The 17,737-nt window shown below is 55.0% G+C and overlaps 1 protein-coding gene across 1 annotated transcript; it reads right to left on the bottom strand.

The window, feature by feature from the left end:
- Positions 1-33: 33 nt before the first annotated feature.
- Slc7a10 (solute carrier family 7 member 10) lies at positions 34-13,634 on the bottom strand. The gene is made up of 11 exons (XM_076838491.1): positions 13,475-13,634; positions 5,521-5,725; positions 3,658-3,809; positions 3,309-3,434; positions 3,086-3,239; positions 2,226-2,349; positions 2,038-2,141; positions 1,635-1,731; positions 1,263-1,412; positions 422-599; positions 34-167 (listed from the first exon to the last, which is right to left on the bottom strand). The coding sequence occupies exons 1-11, from the start codon at positions 13,623-13,625 to the stop codon at positions 34-36; spliced, it is 1,575 nt and encodes a 524-aa protein (XP_076694606.1). The 5' UTR covers positions 13,626-13,634.
- Between the last annotated feature and the right edge of the window lie 4,103 nt (positions 13,635-17,737).

The raw sequence follows: 17,737 nt of genomic DNA, 5'->3' as shown, positions 1-17,737 counted from the left end.
ACAGAAACAGCTGCTTCAGTCTCTACAAATGTCTCATTGTGTCTTTAAGGGCTTGTCCGTGGCCGGCAGTGGGAAGGTCTGGTAGGGGCCATTTTCCTCCTCCTCCTCGGGGGAGCACTGGGGGTAAACCACGAAACACAACTCCTGGCCCCAGCGTGTCATGGACTCTGAGGACAGACAGAGGGGCAGATGGACCTTGGGATCTGATCCTTTGGGACAGGGGTGACCCCACCTCTGGACACCTCCCCTGGGCAGGGGTCTTCGGGGCGCTTCTCCCTCTTCGGCCACATTTTGGGGAGACATGTGGAAGGGGCTGGACCCTCTGTTACCAGATGAGCGTCTGGGAGACCCTGTTTTGGATCGGGATCCCAAGAGGATCCCCTCTCCAAGCCCTGGACACTCAGCAAGGCCGGCGGCTCACCTGTGAGTCTGTGTACACACTTTGGTTTCCTCCTCCAGAACACTCCCAGGAAGAAAATGGGCACCCCTGTGAGGATGATGATGACGCCAACCCCACAGACCATGGGCTCCGAGATGAAGCTGAAGACCAGCAGGAATGCCCAGAATACCAGGTACGCCACAGGGACCAGCAGGTTCACCTGCGGAAGGACGGACGAGACTGCAGATGGTGCAAGATCCCCGGTGGCTCTCCTGCCCTACACCCAACCCCCGGGTCTGAGGCTTTCTTTCCTGTCCTGGGAGCTGGGGCCTGAGAGGTCTCCCTTCTGGCCAGCAGCCCCTTGTGCTGGAAGCCAATACATGGGTTGACCAGTTGGCCAAAATGTTGAGCCTTGGTCACTTTTGGCCACCCTGACCTCAACACAGCTGTTGTGTGTGGATTTTTTTTTTTTTTGCTTGCACTTGGCTGGAGTTCAGCTATTTTGGGGGTGGGGCGGGTGGGTTTCACATTTCAGGACACCTGAGCACTTCTCCACTTTGCTTTGTGTGCAAATGGAGGGCTTTTACTTTTAGCTTGGTTTACTGTCTTTTGCTTTCACGTGGGATGGCGGACGCTGTGTGACCTTGAGTAGGTTCCTTAGCCCTCATTTTCCCTATCTGTAGACTTGGAGTATGCAAAGCACTCTCCTCGTGGGGTGGTTAGGAGGAGCAAATATATCAGTGCCTAGAAAGCCCAGCCTTCTGCAAAAGGTGTAGTCACTGTCACTGTGGTCATTGGCCCTGTCCCTGGTGCCCAGCTCAGACGAAAGGGTGGCCCTGACAGTTCTGGCCCATCAGCCTACCTTTTCTCCCCTGGGCCTCACCTTGATGGGCCTGTGGAGTGCTGGCCGCCTCCAGCGCAGAACAAGCAGGCCCAGGATGGTGACGCCGTAGCAGAGGTAGTTGATGAAGGACACGTAGTTGATGAGTGTGTACGTGTCTCCCACGAGCATGATCACCGCGGTGGCCCCGCACTGGGAGAGGACCTGAGGCTGACAGCTGGCCTCCCACCTGCCTTCTGTCCTCCCCCGCTGCCCTGGCCTCTCCCACTCTGGCCCGGAGGTGGCATGAATCCCCACCCCATCCCCATTCTCCATGGGCTGTCCACCACGGCCATCCCTGGCATTGCCCAGAAATCCCCCATTGCTGGGTGGCCCTGGCTCCACATGCTGCCTGGCCTGGGTCCCCCAACTTACACAGACAAGGAGGGCTGGGATAGGGGTGCAGTGTCTGACATGGATCATTGCTAGCAGGCTGGGCAAGTGCCCCTCTCGGGCTCCAGAGAAGCACAGCCTGGGGGTGGGAACAGAATGGGGAGGGGCCGTGAGCCCAGCCTCGGCACCTTCCTACCAGCTAGATCCCGGATCTCAGCTCTGGACCTCAAGCTGTCACCTCTGACCCACTTCAGGCCCTAGCAGCCCCAACAGGGCAGTTCTCACCCTCAGCTAGCCTGCTTCTTTCTTGCTGGCTTTACCTTAGGGTTGGGATCACACATTTGTTACTGGCAGGTCATCATCTCAGCTTTCCTTTCCAGTAGTTCACACACACCAAGGCACCTGCCTTGCCTCACCATGACAACCCCCTCCCCAGCCTAGTCACCTGGAGGAGGTGAACAGGTAGCCATTGATCCCTCCAAAAGTGGAAAGAGCCACGGAGACGGGCATGACCCATGAAAAGTAGCCCAGCAGCTTCTCCCCGAAGGTCTGAGTGGGCACAGAAGAGAGGCAGCACATGAGGCTGGGGTAGGGTGGGGCAGGGTTGGGGATCAGGCAGGTGCCCCGACTCACCACAGCCACTGCATTAGAAGACAGCAGCTCTTGGGGTGACATGGCAGTGAAGTAGGCAACATTGGTGAATGTGTACACGAAGGTCACCAGAGGGATGGAGATGAAGATGGCACGAGGTAGGTTCCTGGGGGCGTCAGTGGAGGGAGTCAGTGTCAGTCCCTGGTGGGAGGCATCTGGGGCCCAGGTGGGGGCCAAGAGACCCAGCAACAGGAGCAGCATTAAGTCTCATCTCCTGGGTCCACTGGGGGTGTCGGGGCAGGAGTGGGGACAGCACTGTAACTTGGGACATTGCTGTCTACCTTTCCTTCCACTCCTCTCTGACCACAGGTTGGGAGGAGAAAGAGCAGATGAAGGAGGAAGCCATGTCTATCCTGAGGGTGGGGTCTCACTAACATTTGCACGTAAGGAGAAAACTGAATACAGCCAGTATTTGCCTGGACAATCCCGTGAGTTCCCCTAAAGCCCAGTCTGCAGGTCTAGGGTCTCCCCGGGGATTCTCTATTTGTCTCAGCCCAAAGATCCCTGGCTGAGAATCAAATAGAGTCATTGGCTTCATTTGTAGGCACCATGTTGTGTGCATATGTATAATTTTGGGCCAAATGCAAATCACTGGATCTATTTAAAGCAGGACGATGATACTCTGTCTTTCTGAAGCCCAGCAAGGGGCTCTGATGCCTCCACAGCCACACAGAATGGGACCAGGCTAGAACACAGTGTCCGGGCTTTCTTTCCAAGGCTGTTCCTACGAGGCAGCAGATGACCAGTCCGAGCCACAGGTAACAGCGGATCTGTGCAGACAGGCTGCTTCTCCCATTAGCTGGACCTACCCCTCCCATTAGCTGGCCAGATGCCTCACTCACTTGCGAGGGTCAACCAGCTCCTCGGTGACATAGTTGAGGAAGTTCCAGCCGCTGAAGGCAAAGGAGCCCTGGAGAAAGGCCAGGGCCAGGTGACCCACAGAGGGCGTCATCCAGAAGGTGAAGGCATTGCTGGGCCTCAGTTCCTCGAAATGTCCTGGGGGACCAGACATCAGGGATCAGCATGGTCCCCCCATCCCTGCCCACACCCACACCCTGGCCCTACCTTGGAAGATCTGGACAAAGCCAATGCCAATGATGAGGGACAGGGCCAGCAGCTTCCCACCCGTGAAGATGTCCTGGATGCGTGTGGCCCAGCGCACACTGGAGCTATTCACCCACGTCAGGAGCACTGGGGAGGGAAGCAGGGAGGACCTGTGGCTCAGTGTGGACCACAGGCAGGTCCAGCCTAGGCAGCAGCCAGAATGCAAGAACATGGTTCTCAAGATGACACTGGAGGGAGCTGACAGCTGGGGGATCCCATCTGTCTGTCCCTGCACCCAGAGCAGAGAGCAGTATGGGGTGTGGGGCAGTCAGCTGCTCTGGGGACAGGGGCTCATCAGGGGGCCACTCACTCAGGCAGGCCATGGAGAGCACGCGAGAGGCCGCAGCTGGGGGGATGCAGTTGGGGAACACAGGTTGCAGCACGTAGTTGGAGAAGGTCATGGAGATGACAGCCAGGCTGGTGGGGTACATGATGAGGACGGCACTCCAGAGCAGCAGGAATCTGGAAGGAGCAAAGGCCAGGGTGGCACAGCATCTCCAGGACCTATGGTCTGTGGGAAGTGGACCCTGAAAAAGGCCCTGCCTGTGGTGGGGGCTGGTAGTGGGGAATCATGATTTATGTCTCTTTTACTAGAATCTTACCTCTGCAGGGGGCGCATGGTGGGCTGGGGGCTCTGTTCCCAAGGTCTCTGCCTGCACCCATAGGAAGGTCTGCCTTTGTGTCCTAGGTCCTAGGTCCTAGGTCCTGGTCTGCCCTTGAGGATGGGGAGTACCTTATCAGGAATACCAGAACTCCTGGGTCACTAAGCCTCCTACCCTTTCTTTGCACAGCCCTCCCTCCTCGGCTTCTGGGACATTCTAGCTTGATAGTCCTTCCTTGCTGGATGTCCCCTCTAAACTCTCCTCCATGCTGGGTGACTGTGGGTCCTGACCCTTTTCTCTCTCTCAGTGTTCTCTCCAGGGCCACAGCATGATTCTTCTACTTCTTTGAGTCCCAGCCCCTTTGAGAACCTTCTCCCTGAAAGATGAACAGCCACAGACACATCCACAGGGGTGTGCATGCCCTGCCAGGGCTTCATGCAGAGTTGCCAAGTTCAGAACTTCTGGCCCACGTCATTCAGAATCAAACTTCGTAACTTCAGCCTGGATCCTCCATCCAAGACCTGCCCCCTCTGCACATGCCACACACACCACTGCAACTTGAGAATCTCCGCACTGATCTCCCATCCCCATCCCAGGGACCACCATCTATGAAGCCTCTCAAGTGGGACAATGGATATCAACCTGCTGTATCCACCTAACCTTACCAGTCCTCCTGAATTAGATTCCTAAATGATTTTTGTACCTGCCCATACCTTTAAGGCCCTTGGCAGGACTCTGGACAATTGCAACAACTCCAAATCCCCATCTTCTTCAAGCCCTGGTGCCTGCCGGGGACCTGATCTTACCTCTAGCTACAGCGGACAGTCTGCACTGGCCAGGCCACCATGCCCTCTGTGCTTGCTCCCACCAAATGCCCTCGTCACTGGCCAGGAAGCTGAGAAAAAACTATATTCTTTCTATACTTGGTGCAAATGTGGATTTTCCTGGCAAGCACCCTGTTCTCTGTTCGGTGGCTGCTGCCTCTTGCCCACACCCTCGAAGCGAGGGTCCTCTGGGTCATTTCACATTTGAGGGGCTGTTCGTCTCTGCTTTGTGAGCAATTTGAGGAGAGGAACAGAATTTTTTCTTGCAGCATCCTCAGCCCTTAACTCAAAGCAGGTGCTCAGCAAGTGTTCAGGGATGAATAAAGAATGTCAGGAAGCTGTGTGAGGGGGACCCGTGGCAGGGTCTGGGAGGAGGAGGATATCATGCTCCTCCCTCTCCTCATGGAGCAGATGGATTTACTAAATCAAAGCCCTCCTTGCCTGGGTACAGCACTGTCTAAAGGTTTCAGATAGTAAGGGGTTCTTCCCTCCTAAGCAGTGGGGCTTAGAGGAATCTCTATTTAAATGGAGACACAGAGAGGTCAAGGGGTCAGCAGACACCCATGGGGTGGGGTAAGCATAGGTGCCACCCACCTTGGCCTCAGAAGGCTACCAGACACCCCTGCCCCTTCTTTCCATCCACTTTCCTGTAATATGGGAAGTAGAAGAGGAGACTGAGGCCCAGGGCTCAAGAGCCATCCTATTTCAGAGAAACTGTCCCCGACCCCACCAGAGCCCCACACTCACCCAGCCAGGCCCCCGAAGATCTCTGTGACGTAGGCGTAGTCCCCGCCGGACTTGGGGATGGCAACTCCCAGCTCTGCATAGCAGAGAGAGCCCAGAGCTGTCACGCCCCCACCCAGGACCCAGACGAAGAGGGCCAGACCCACGGAGCCTGAGTGCTCAAGGACACCCTTGGGTGAGATGAAGATGCCCGAGCCAATGATGTTCCCTGTAGGGAAGAGATGGGGGGCATCAGACCTGGGACCCCCTTTAGCAGCCCAGCCTTCTCTGTGGGGGGTCTGGATACTGCATTGAGGAAGGAAGCCTGGGTGCTCCCTGGAGGAGGAGTGCGGTGGGGGGTGCTGGAGGCGTGTGGATGCCACTGGGCCCCTCGAACCCAGCAAGGCCCATTCTGGGTTCATCATCAGCCTCCTGCTCAGTCCCTGGCATGGGAAATGGCACCTTGTCCAGCCAGCCAGAGACAGGTCCTGAGTTCCTCTGTCCACTCTCCTACTCCTGCATGACAGGGAGTCGGCAAAGGGAGGGACCCAACACCTGAACCACCACAGGGTGGCCACTCCTGGGCAGCTCCACATGGACCCCCTCTAGCTCAGGTCCCCAGTCTTGTCATGTCAGCCTCCGGCCATCTGTCCTCCTTTCAACCTGCTGCATAGAGCCCTCCTTGCCTGAGCCAGGTGCGGGGTCCTCTGCCCACCTCACAGCCTCACTCTAGGGTTCTGTAGCTTCTATTTCCCTTTTTCCTATCAGGGAGCCCCTCCTTGACCTCGAACCCAGGCTGTGGACATAGACTCTGAAGAGACCTTGTTTCTTAGAGCTGTTCACATGTTTCCAGTTCTGGCAAGGGCCAGTGGGGTGAGGCAGAGCAACTGGTGCATTTTCAGGGCTGGGAGTTGTCAGGGCAGGGATGGGTCAGGCAATGACAGCTGGTAGAGACTCTTGGCCCAGTCTGGGGTCTGTACACAGACGGCCTGCCATTCCCCTTGGGTCTGCCCCTGATTACACAATGTGAAACCCAGCTGGGCTCGGAAGGCCTGTGCCTGCTCCCTGCTCAGGTGGGAAGATCCCCCTGCTGACCTCCCTAATCCTACCTGTAAAACAGGGTTGTTATGAGGGCTTAGGGAGGCACACCATGTGAGGCCCCCAGCTCACTTACAGCTGTTGCCAGATGTGTCTTGCGCCCCTGTGTGGTTCTGTGCATAGCTCCTGCCCCCCCCCCTCAGCAGTCACCCACTCTGCCTTGCCTTATCACCTCACGGCCCCATGCCCTGCAGGTGCTCAGAAGGCATGTGCTAAGTAAACTGATGGGTGACTACACAGCCCAATGCCCAGAGTGGCATCCAGACCTTGACATGAAGGACTAATTTCCTTGTCTGTGAAGTGAGGGCACCAGGCCCCACTCAGCCCTCCCACTGGGGGTCTCTGAGGTGGAGCGAAGGAGTTGCAGGCTCCTGAGGTCCCATGCAAATGGAACCTGCCACAGTTCTGGAAGGCCTGCCCTGTGCTTGGGCAAAAGACTCATCCTTCTGGGTCTTCGAAGGATGTGGGCAGAGGGGGCTGCTCCCGTGGCCTCCAGATGTCTGGGAGTGGAAACGGGATGTGCCCCGCTGCTTCCCGAAACAGTGGGAAATGTTCAGAGATGAGCTGTGGCCTGCAGAGCAGACTCCCAGGGCGAGGGAGCTCCCTGGCAATTAGAAAGGAGTAGGGCTATGGCTGGGTCTCACCATCCTGCAAATGAATCAGGTAGCTTCACTAGAGATCTGCATTCGGGTCTGCCCAAGAGGAAAGAGCCCCAGACCCACAGGCCACATGGACAAAAACAGCACTGGTGAGACCTGGGGCTCAGCACCCCTGGACAAGGATCACTCCCACCTGGTGGGGCCCAGGGAGGGGGTCACACTTCCATCAAGGCTGAATCTGCCCGTTCCACCTGCCAAGCCCATAGGCGGGGCTGGACGAGGACACGGCTGTGGCCTCCAATCTGCATTCACTCCTTGTCCACGGTGCTACCCCTCACCCCCGTCCCCGGTCGACACAGATTTCTAGTCTGAACGGCCACGAGAGCCCCATTTGGTTTTCTGGTCACATCCCAGGAGCCCTAAATACATCCAGATAAGGACGAAATAATTCCTGTGCCTCAAGCCCCAGAGGTAAGCTGCGCCCTTGGTCTGCTTCTGGGGGGCAGGGGAGAGGGGCCACCTCCTGCACCCACCGCGATGGGCCCTGGGCCTGGGTGGGCTGTGGGTTTTCCAAAGGGCCTTTGAGTTGGCTCCATCCGGCAGCAGTTCTCAGGACCTGGCGGAGCAGGATTTGCCAAAAGCCAGTGAGGTTGGAAGCCAGCGGGGGCTGGGTGGCCTCGAAAGGAGCCGGGGATGTTGGAGCTGGGGGCATCCAGGGCCCTGAGCCACCCACCCCGTGGAGACCCCACCCCTGTACACAGCTCAGCCTGGCTGAGCCTCAGAGATCTAATACTTGGGGGAGCCACACCTTGTACCTCACCTTCCTGAGCTGGGGTCTGAAAAAGGCATAGCATTATTCAGGTGCCAAGTGGCTGGGACTCAGATGTTGGTTTCTGGGGGTGGGTAGCTGTGGTGGCAGGGAGGACCACTATTGTTTTGGACATGTGGCCTCGGGCTACCATTCAGGACTTCTTTCCCTGTGGCTCAAAGGACCATCTGAGCAAACCAGTGTTTCTGAGGTCCTCAAGGGCCTCTCCCTGTGGGCCTGAAGAGGCCTGAAGTAACTGCCCCAGGCTCATGCTCAGGGTGGGCTTGATGAGTGGCAGAGGATCAGGAGGAAGGAGGATGCTGAGGACCGGGCTGGGAGCCCTCGGGTGCTGGAATAGAGGAGGAACTGCTGTAACTGCATGCACTGTCACCCAGGTGCTGCCTAGCTCCTCCTGGTGTTGGTGATGAGCTCAGGCCTCCTTCCTCAGACCTCCTTCCTCAGACCCTGTGTTCAGGCCCAGCAGATCTGCCTGATGAGGGCAACAGCAGTGGACAACTCCGGCCCTTGGGGAATCCTAGTCTTCAGGACTTGGCCTAATAGGACGTCAGGTGGGCCAAGAGATACTGCTGAGCAGCTGTTGGGTGTCTGGTCGACAACCAGAGGGATGCTGGTCCTGAGGCCTCCATGTTCCTCTCTACCCAATGGGACACCTGGTCCCCGTAGGTGCTCCCAGGCAGGCAGCTAGGCCAGGCGAGGGTCAGATGCAAGTTTCCCCGTCTAGCAGGCCTCCCTTGAGTCTCCTCCTCCCGCCCTTCTTCCCTGAGCCTTTCCTGGGTGGCTTTTATCACATTAAGATGTTTGGCCTGATGGGGCTTACCCGGCTCCTTGGAGGAATGAAGAAAGGGCCATTGTTCCCTGCGGGTGCTGCTGTGCGTGCTGACCTATTTCTGAGAGGCAGCAGCGGACTGTGGAGGTCGCGGGAGTGGGCCATGGAGGTCTGGTTGGTAGAAGGAGCCGCCTGCCCGTGGGGTGTGTGTTGTGGGAATATACAGTCGGATTCGGGGAGGGGTGGGGAAGTCAAGCCAGGACAGGACACTGGCTTTGCAACCTTATTCCTAGAAATATGGAGGAGTCAGCCACGTGACCTCGGATCAGTACTGCCCTTCTGAGACTCAGTTACCCCAGTTTCCAGGTGGGGCCACTGGGCTAGCGGGCAGCAGAGAGCTGGTCTGACCCTGACTTTGGCAGAGAGGATGCACCTTGCCCATCTGTACTGGGCCCAAGGAAACACTCTGCTCAAGGCAGAACATCCTACACTTGGGCAGCCCTCTCTCCAGGTCAACACTGCCCAGGGGAAGACACTACCCACTGTGTGTCATAGTGCCAGGAAAATGGCCAGGAAGGGCTGGCATGTTTGACCCTGTCTGAAAGACCATGGAAACGGCTTATGGATCCCACTCTGTCATCCACCTTGGAGACCCCATCTAAGACACTGACTTAGTCTTTCCTCTGGAGACCTGAGTCCCATGGACTCCCAACACCCTGGGGTGAGCAGCCAGAACCCTACTGAGACCTGGGTGAAGCCTGCCCCCAAGTACACAAATGTCCTTGTGTCCTCACAGTAAGCATGTGTCAGGTACCTCCCTGGAATGACAGATGCTCCCACTGAGGTCTTGGTAGTACCCCCAAGGCAGTGAGTGGGGACATCCAGGACGTGACTAGAATCACTAATTTGCTGGCAGGCACCTCCAGCCTAACCCACTTTCCTGTGGAGAGAGGGGATGAGCAGAGCATAGAGCCTCTGCCTACACTCAGTGCATCCTGCCTGGCCTAGGAAATCTTGCCTGTGGCCCACCTCCAGGCTGAGTCTTGTCATGGTCCCCAGTGAGCTCCACATTGCCGAATCAAGCCCTAGCCCACATCTAGCTTGACTCCTCAGTGGCCTGTGACGGAATGATCACCCTCTTTTTACTCCACCTCCTGACCCTTCTACCTGGCTGGTGGCTCTTTCTTGCTGGTCCCTTTTCTTGTCTGACTTCTAAACACTGAGTGGCCTTGATCATTCCCTTGGTGATCTCATCCAGCCACCTGGCTTCTGTTGGCGAATCCCAAATTCATATCCCTGCCATGCACCGTTCTTCCAAACTCGGCCTGTGTACCAAACAAATAGGCATCTCACACTCGACAGCTTCAAAACAGCATTCCTGACTTTTGTGTCCCCTTTCCCTGACCTGAACCTGCTCTTCTCATCTTCCCTGATCAATCAATCAATCACAAACCATCCTCCCAACTGCTCAGACCCTGACCTTGTGTCATTCCTGACCTTTCTCTTTCTTCCACACCCCACACTCAGCCCCTCCACAGCTGCCCCCCCTGCTCTGAGCCACCACTGCCTCTTGTCCAGGTGACTCAAGTGGCTTTCTGCCCTCACAGGATCTCCTCCATGGTGAGTGCAGTAAGTCATCCCACTCCTTCCAAACCCTTCCAGGGCTCCCACCTCCTAAGGAGAAAAAGGCAAACTCCCACCACTCTTTGGGAAGCCTCACACAAACCCCACCCACCTCCTCACTCATCTCCACCCTTCCACCCCGCTCCCAGCCCTTCAGGTCCTCCTCCGGCTCAGTTGTCCGGTCTCAGTGCTTCTCATGACCCTTGGCCACACATTTGGCTTGTGGGTTTGTTTGCTGTTGGATGTCTGCTCTAGGAGGAGAGGAATTCCTCCTCTGCCTTGTCCCCTCTTAGGTGGTGCCCCCTCTTACTGCTGGACAAATGAACGAATGTATCAAGGGTTGGCAGGTCCCCATCCTTGTAGTTGGATCATCCTGTCCTCCAAAAGTGTCCCAGAATGCCTCAAGGACATGTGACCCTAGGCAGGTTGCAGCCTAGGGTCCTCAGTTTGCTCATCTGTAAATGGGGCGTTGGTGACACGTGGATAGATTCCTATGTAGTTTTGTGTCTCTTCTGGCTCCTAGTGAGGAGGGGCTGGGGTGCTGCAGAGGCCCATCCTCTCTGAGCAGCTCAGCTAAATTCAAGCCCTCGAGACCATGTACCAGGACCTGACGGAGGCTGGACGAGCTGGGATTGGCTCCTGGGAAGATGAAGTTCTCGAAGTTACTTCCTGAGTCCCTGAATATACTTGAGCCTGATCCCTAAACACCTACATGAACTGAACATCCAAGTCACAGGAACAGAGTGAAGGAAGACCCTGGTCAGCAGACCCAGGGTGACCCCTCTGCTGAGTCTAGGCACATCTCTTCTTTGGTTATGGATCACGTGAGGCAGATGGCTGAAGTCCCTAAGTCAAGATGAGAGGCCCTCTATGTACTGCTGCCAGAGAGACCCAGCGTCCCTCCCCCTCTATTTGTACCTCCATAATGGAGTGGAGAGCTCAATCTACCTTTGTTGGATGAGCCTGCAGCTCAAGCCCCAGCCTTCCCCATCAAGGGCTCTGAGTCTGGCCCCAACTTTGCTCAGCTCGGTGTGAAGGGAACTGAACAGAGGGTTGAATCCAGATCTGGTTCCAAATCTTGAGCCCACAACTTGCAGCAATGTCACTTAACTTCCAACCTCAGTTTCTACATTTGTATAATGGGTACAAAAATTCCCATCTTGCAAGGTGGGCATGAGACTCAAAGGAGGAAAGGAAGAATGTGTTTTTATAATGTAAAAAGAAGTGATTTTCTGAACAGTGATTGGATGTGATTGTGCTGTCCTGCACAGTCCTGCCCAGCCGGCTTGATTTACTCTGGTCTGGATTAGTCCCCCCACAAGCTTTGTTTTTACCAGCTAAATGTATTTCAGGTAGAGTCTCACTGCTGCCTAGAGCCAGTTCTTCCATATCTCCTCATTCCTGATATTCTTACTCTTCAGCCTGGGATGGGACAGAGAATATAATAAAGGAGTGAATTATAGGATCTCCTGGGATGAACTTTGGAAGTTTGGGAAATCAGTTAAGCAACTGCTAATAAAACAGGGATAGATTATAAAGCAGGATATAAGTTTTGAAGACGTGGAATGTTAAAATATGATACTTTGCAGCCTTTTGACTTTGAATAGACTTCCCAGGTTAGTGACGTAGAGAAAAATGGGCCCACCCAGGATGGGAGGCTGAGTGGGGGTAGGTGGGCCCCCGAGTAGTGAATGGGGAGAGATGGTACCCTTAGTGCCCATCTCAGTTTTCCCTTCCTAGAGAACAGAGAAGGCATGGGCTGGAACAAACCTCTAACAAGTATTCTGACCCAGTTCCCAGAACCAGCCCTTCTTTCTAGCAGATAGTCAGAGGCACCTAGGCCAGGAAGCTCCCAGGGCCAGGTCAGGGCCAGCTCCTGGGAGATAGGATTCTAGGAGGAAGCAGGAGATACAGTGGAGCCACCTGCCTGGGACTGTGTTCAGGGGCAACTCTCCATGTGAGTGCAGGGCATGGCCAAGAGCCAGACTGGAACTTCTAATATGGGGGCAGAGCAGAGGAGATGAAGACACTAGTTCTGCCCCGCTGAGCCCCTCAAACTTCCTCCATCTCCAGGAATCTGAGGGTAGAAGGATAATGGTGAACAAGCAGCTCCCACTGGCTGGGGACCAGTCACAGGGGGTAAGGCCCCAGGAATTCATCTCCCAAGCCTCTATCTTCTGGGTGCAGGGAACAGAAAAGGTCCCTCAGGAGGGCTCAGAGACACTTGGGCTGAGTTAGCCCGGTTCCCAGAAGTAAGCATTCACATCTTGGGACAGAAGGAGAAAATTCCACCACCCTGCCTACCCAGAAGCCCCTATGTGGAAGCGGACAGGGCACTGGGGGCACACAGATCCATGCACAAGTGGAAGCCAGGTCCAGCAGGCCAGGCCATGGGGTGTCCGTTGAGATCCCAGCCAGGGAGCAGGTGGCCCTTCTGCAGGGTTGGTCGGCCCACTACTGTCCCCAGCCGTGGGCTATTCCATTTCCTTTCCCTGGTTCCAGCTGCCAAACTTGGTAAATTTACATGCTCTGAACCTATTTTTCCTCTGTGCAGGCTCTACCTGTCCAGCCTACCTACAGTTCTGCCTGCTTTCCAAGATCAGATCTCTCACTCTGCATGGTACCGGGACCCAGCAAACAGTAGGGTTTCACGATGACCCACAACCCAGAACTTGCCCAGCTCCTGCACTAGAGGCAAGACTATAGTCATCATTTCCTTTTCATAGACGAGGAAACAGAGCAAAGGCCTTGCCGAAGACCAAAGACCGACAGGGAGGTAAAGGCTGAAGGAGGGCTCCAGCGCTGGAGGGGACCCACAACTTCCTGAGCTGCAAATTTTCAGGGCGGCCAGGGAGGTGGAAGCAAAAACCTCTGAACCTCGGTGCAGGGCTTTACCCGCTCCAGGCCCGCAGGTGCTCGCTGCCTCCGCTTTCCGGCGGTCCCTGTGTACCAGACCCGTAAGAACACCAGGAGAGGGGGTGCCCCTGGTTTGGGGCTGCTTGCATGCCCCCTCAGCCTTGGCCCTGCAGTCCAGGGCACCCACCCGCCTCGGGCCCTGCTCACCGACGATGATGGTACAGGCGCTCACCAGTCCGATCTCCTTCTTGAGCGCTACCCTCTCCGAGGCGCCAGGGCCGGGGCCCGGGCCGGGGGAAGGCGAGGGCGCAGGACCCGGGTTCCCGCGCCCGCTTGGCTGTTGTATGTGGCCGGTCATGTCGCTGTCCCGCCGCGTCCCGGCTCCCTGCGCTGCCCCGTCTGTCCGGCGGACTGCCAGTCCGTCGGTCTGTCTGTCGGTGCGCTCGCAGCCCTCGCAGCCGGGACAGCGCCCACAGGCGGCGCATGCGCTGGCGCGGGGCCCGGACTTTGGTCCCCCCCAGGCGGAGGGGGGCCAGGGAGGGGCGGAAGGAGGGCCGGCCCGCAGCCCCCTCCCCCACGGCCCTTAAAGGGAACTTCCCCTCCCCCCCCCCAATCCTGGTCTGGGAAGGAGAGAACTTGAGATAGACCTAGGGAGAACTTCCTAGTTGAGTGAAAGAAGGAGCCCTTCCGTCGCCTCAGTTGCATCCAGTGGTTGTGTGGGATGGGGAAGAAGAGCTCAAAATCAAAACCATCCCTGCCCTCAGGAGGCTGAGGAAAGGCTACAGTGGCAGCTGTCTGTATTATTGGGAACCCACTGCATGCCAGCGCTCCGTACTCCCTACATTCAGACACGCCCCCAGTTAGTGTGTGTGTGTGTGTGTGTGTGTGTGTCCATTCTACAGGTGAAAGCTGAGGTCCAGAGACAGGTACCCACTACGGGGCAAGTGACACACTTGAGAAAGGGTCCAGACCCACACCCTTTCCCATGCCTTCCTGGCCTCCAGGTGTTGATGACTGTGGAAGGGGTAGCGGCTGCACCCCATAACTCTTCTGGGTTGGGGGGGCCGTGTCATGAGATTCTGGGGTGGGGTCCTGATCAAAGGCCTGGGGAGACAGGATTAAGGTGAAGGCTTCGGAATCCCCAACCCTAATCCAGGGAGTGACCCCAGGCCTCGTGGGAATTTTGGAGAGCGCCCCCACCCCCTTGCTCTGGCCTGCGTCTGGCTTTAGGTCCCCATCGATCGTGGCACACTCCTGGTCACAGGTCAGAATGAGGACTCGGCGGACTGTAACTACTGCTCACAGTAGCCAGGTCACTTGAAGGGCCCCGGTGACGCCGAAAAGGTGGCAGTGGTCGGGAAAAGGTCTGACGGGTAGGGTTCGAGGGAGGCTGCCTCCTCTCGGAAGCCGTCCGGACCGTGCAGCCCGACCCACCCGGCAGAGTCGGGGGGGCCGCGTCGGGGCCACCGGGGCGGCGGGCGGGGCCAGGCTGGCACTGCGCGGCCGGCGGCGGAACAGCCTTTGTCTCTTTCTGGCGGCCGCCGCGCCGCGCGGTCCCCTGCATGTGGATGAGGCCGAGCCGAGCGCCGGGTACCCCCCCAGCCGCTGCCTCTGAGTCTGTGGGGCCCGGCAGGGGTGCGACAACGCAGAGTGGATTTGAAATGGAACCAGGGTCTGGTCGGGTTCTGGGCTCCCCGCAGAGCACCGAGGTGGGAGCGTGGCTGGGGCGCGAGGTGCGGGGGACAGCGAAGGACGGTGGCGATTTGCTGGCGGGAGGGAACTTCGAAGTTGGGGTGGGGACCCGAGAGGAAGAGTCGAAGCCGGAGAACCCTGGGTGGATGTGCTGGGGGATTGGAAGGGGGAGGCCACCAGGCAAAGCTGCGTCCTTCGCCCTCCGCACTCCCCGTTGTCGTCGGAGCCCGACATTCTTGGCGACTTCAGCCTCCCGCCCCAGAGACGCGTTCAGCAGCTGACTCTCTTAAAGGAGTCTGTCTCAGGGTGGGAGCGGGGAGCAGCCCTGGCCTGGAACACTCAGGACCACGCAGGTGGTAGGGACCTGGGGCCTCTAGCATGGCCCCAGTCCCAGGAGATTGACCCCTACCGTGCCTGTTTTAGCCCTCGGAACTGCTGGTTGAGGATCCAGCTAGAGGTAGTGCCCTCAGGGACTGGTCGCAGAGAGAGACCAGTCTGGTCACTGCCAGAGAGGCCTGTGGTTTTTTAGGAGTGATCCTCTTTCAGAACTTGGATGTGGAGTTTGTGCTTGAGGGAAACAAGGAGAATATAAGACACTGTGCTGGATGGAGCTTGCATGTATTTTCCAAACACATAGCTCAGGAGACCATTTTATTGTCATTCAACTAAACCTGCAAATGCCAATGGGAACAAAGGGGTTTACCAAGATTAGTTTGACACCCCCAAATCAATCAGTATGATACCCCAGTTAGCAGAGAAAAAAAAAAGGTGGATTATAGGACTTTCTGGGTAGAATAGCAAAACCATTCATTCATGATTTAAATAAACAAACTCTTAGCAAGAAGCAGGAAAGAACTTCCTTTATTCAGTAAAGCTATCTACTTAAGAACAAATCCCTAAGAAGCAGAAAACGGAAACTCTGCAACTATCATCATACTTAATGGTGAAATCTTTAATACTTTTCCACTGAGATTGGAAGTAAGAAGGAATGCTGACACTCATCAGTACAATTCTGTATTGGAGATCCTAGCCAGTGTAATAAGGCAGGAAAAAAGAGTAAAGTTTGAAGATACGAAAAGAAGCCATAAAACTGTCATTCACATGTGACATGATTGGATATGTAAAAAAAAAAAATTTAAAAACTATAAGTAAGTTGATATGTTCAGTTAGTAAAGTCACTGGATACAAATTCAATATCAAAAACTAATTGTATTTCTTTATACCAGCAACAATGAGAAAATGAAATTTATAATAACATAATAATCAAGTGCTTAAAAATAAACATAGTGAATGATGAGTACAATTTCTATACGGAAACGAAAAACACCAGTGAAACAAATTGTTAAAGATATGAATTCAACAGGGGAATATACCATGTTTGGGGATTGGAATTTAAGATGTTTTCCCTCAAATTGATCTTAGCATTGATCAGTCCATCTGCTGCAATCTCAATCAAAGTAACCAGAGGGGTTTGTTGTCTGATTGTCATTATCATCGTCTCTTCCTCCTCCTTAGTTTCCTCCTCTTTCTCCTTCTTTGGTGAAACTTGACAAGTTGATGCTACAGTGTATATGAAGAACAACACCATTGGAAGACTTACACAACATACCATAAAGAAGACAGAGTAGCATTGGTACAAGGAGAAACAATCTACTAGTGGAACAAAACACAAAATGCAGGAGCAGATCCAGCCTGGTTTATCAGGACGAAGATGATACTGTAGAGCAGTGGAGAAAGTTCAGATTTTTCAATAAATGGTGGTGGATCAATTGAATATCTATATTTGGAAAAAAGTCATTCCCATCCCTATACCATACTCTAAAACCAATCTGTATTGGTCAACTTTCTGTTACTGTAACAAATACCTGACATAATCAACTGGTAAAGAGAAAGGGTTTATTTTGGCTCTGTTTTGGGGGTTCTGGTCCATGATTGGTTGGCCCCATTGCTTTTGGGCTTGTGGGTGACGCAGCACACCATGGCAGGGAGTATGTGGAAGCTGCTAACCTCATGGCAGCCAGAAAGCAAAAAAAAAAAAAAAAGAAAGAAAGAAAAGAAAAAAAAAGTGAGAGAGGGAAAGAACCGGAGGGGTCAGGTTTTTATATCCTTTATAGCCGTGCACCCATGGCCTACCATCTTCCACGAGGCCCCACCTTTTAAAGCACTGAGCTGTGCAACAAACCTTTAACACATGGGTCTATGGAGGACAATCTAGATCCAAACTACAGCCCAATCCCAAGTGAAACAACAGCTAGAAAAAGACCTAGAGGAGAGAATAAATTCATTTTCCTAAACAAGACGCAAGAAACACTATTAGTGACTAAACACTAAAGGTGACAGATTAGACTGCATTAAAATTTGAAACTTCTGTGTTAGGATTTGGATCTAAACTGTTCCCTAAAAGCTCGTGTGTTGAAGACTTGGTTCCTCGGGCAGCAATGTCCAGAGGTTGGGCTTTGGAGAAGTGATGAGATCATGATGACTCTAACCTCATCAGTGGATTAATCCATTTGATGGATTCACAATTTGAATGGACTCCTGGGAGGAGGTGGAAGCTGTAGGCAGGTGGGGAATGGTTTGGAGAAAGCAGGAAGTAGGCATGCCCTTCCTACTTCCTACTTCCTGTAGACCAAGACTGTATCTTGTCCTGGGTCGCTCCCCTGCCCCCACCCCCCACTTCCCAGCTGCCATGGCCTGATGGCCTCTTTCCTGGGCCAAGCTCTTCTGCCTCGCCTCAGGCCCAGAGCAATGAAGCTGGCTGACCATGGACTGAAACTT

The sequence above is a fragment of the Callospermophilus lateralis genome, chromosome 18, assembly GCF_048772815.1.
Source record: "Callospermophilus lateralis isolate mCalLat2 chromosome 18, mCalLat2.hap1, whole genome shotgun sequence".
In the NCBI taxonomy this organism is placed as follows: Eukaryota; Metazoa; Chordata; class Mammalia; order Rodentia; family Sciuridae; genus Callospermophilus; species Callospermophilus lateralis.
Note: the sequence above shows the minus strand (reverse complement) of the source record. Positions and strands in the feature narration are given on the sequence as shown.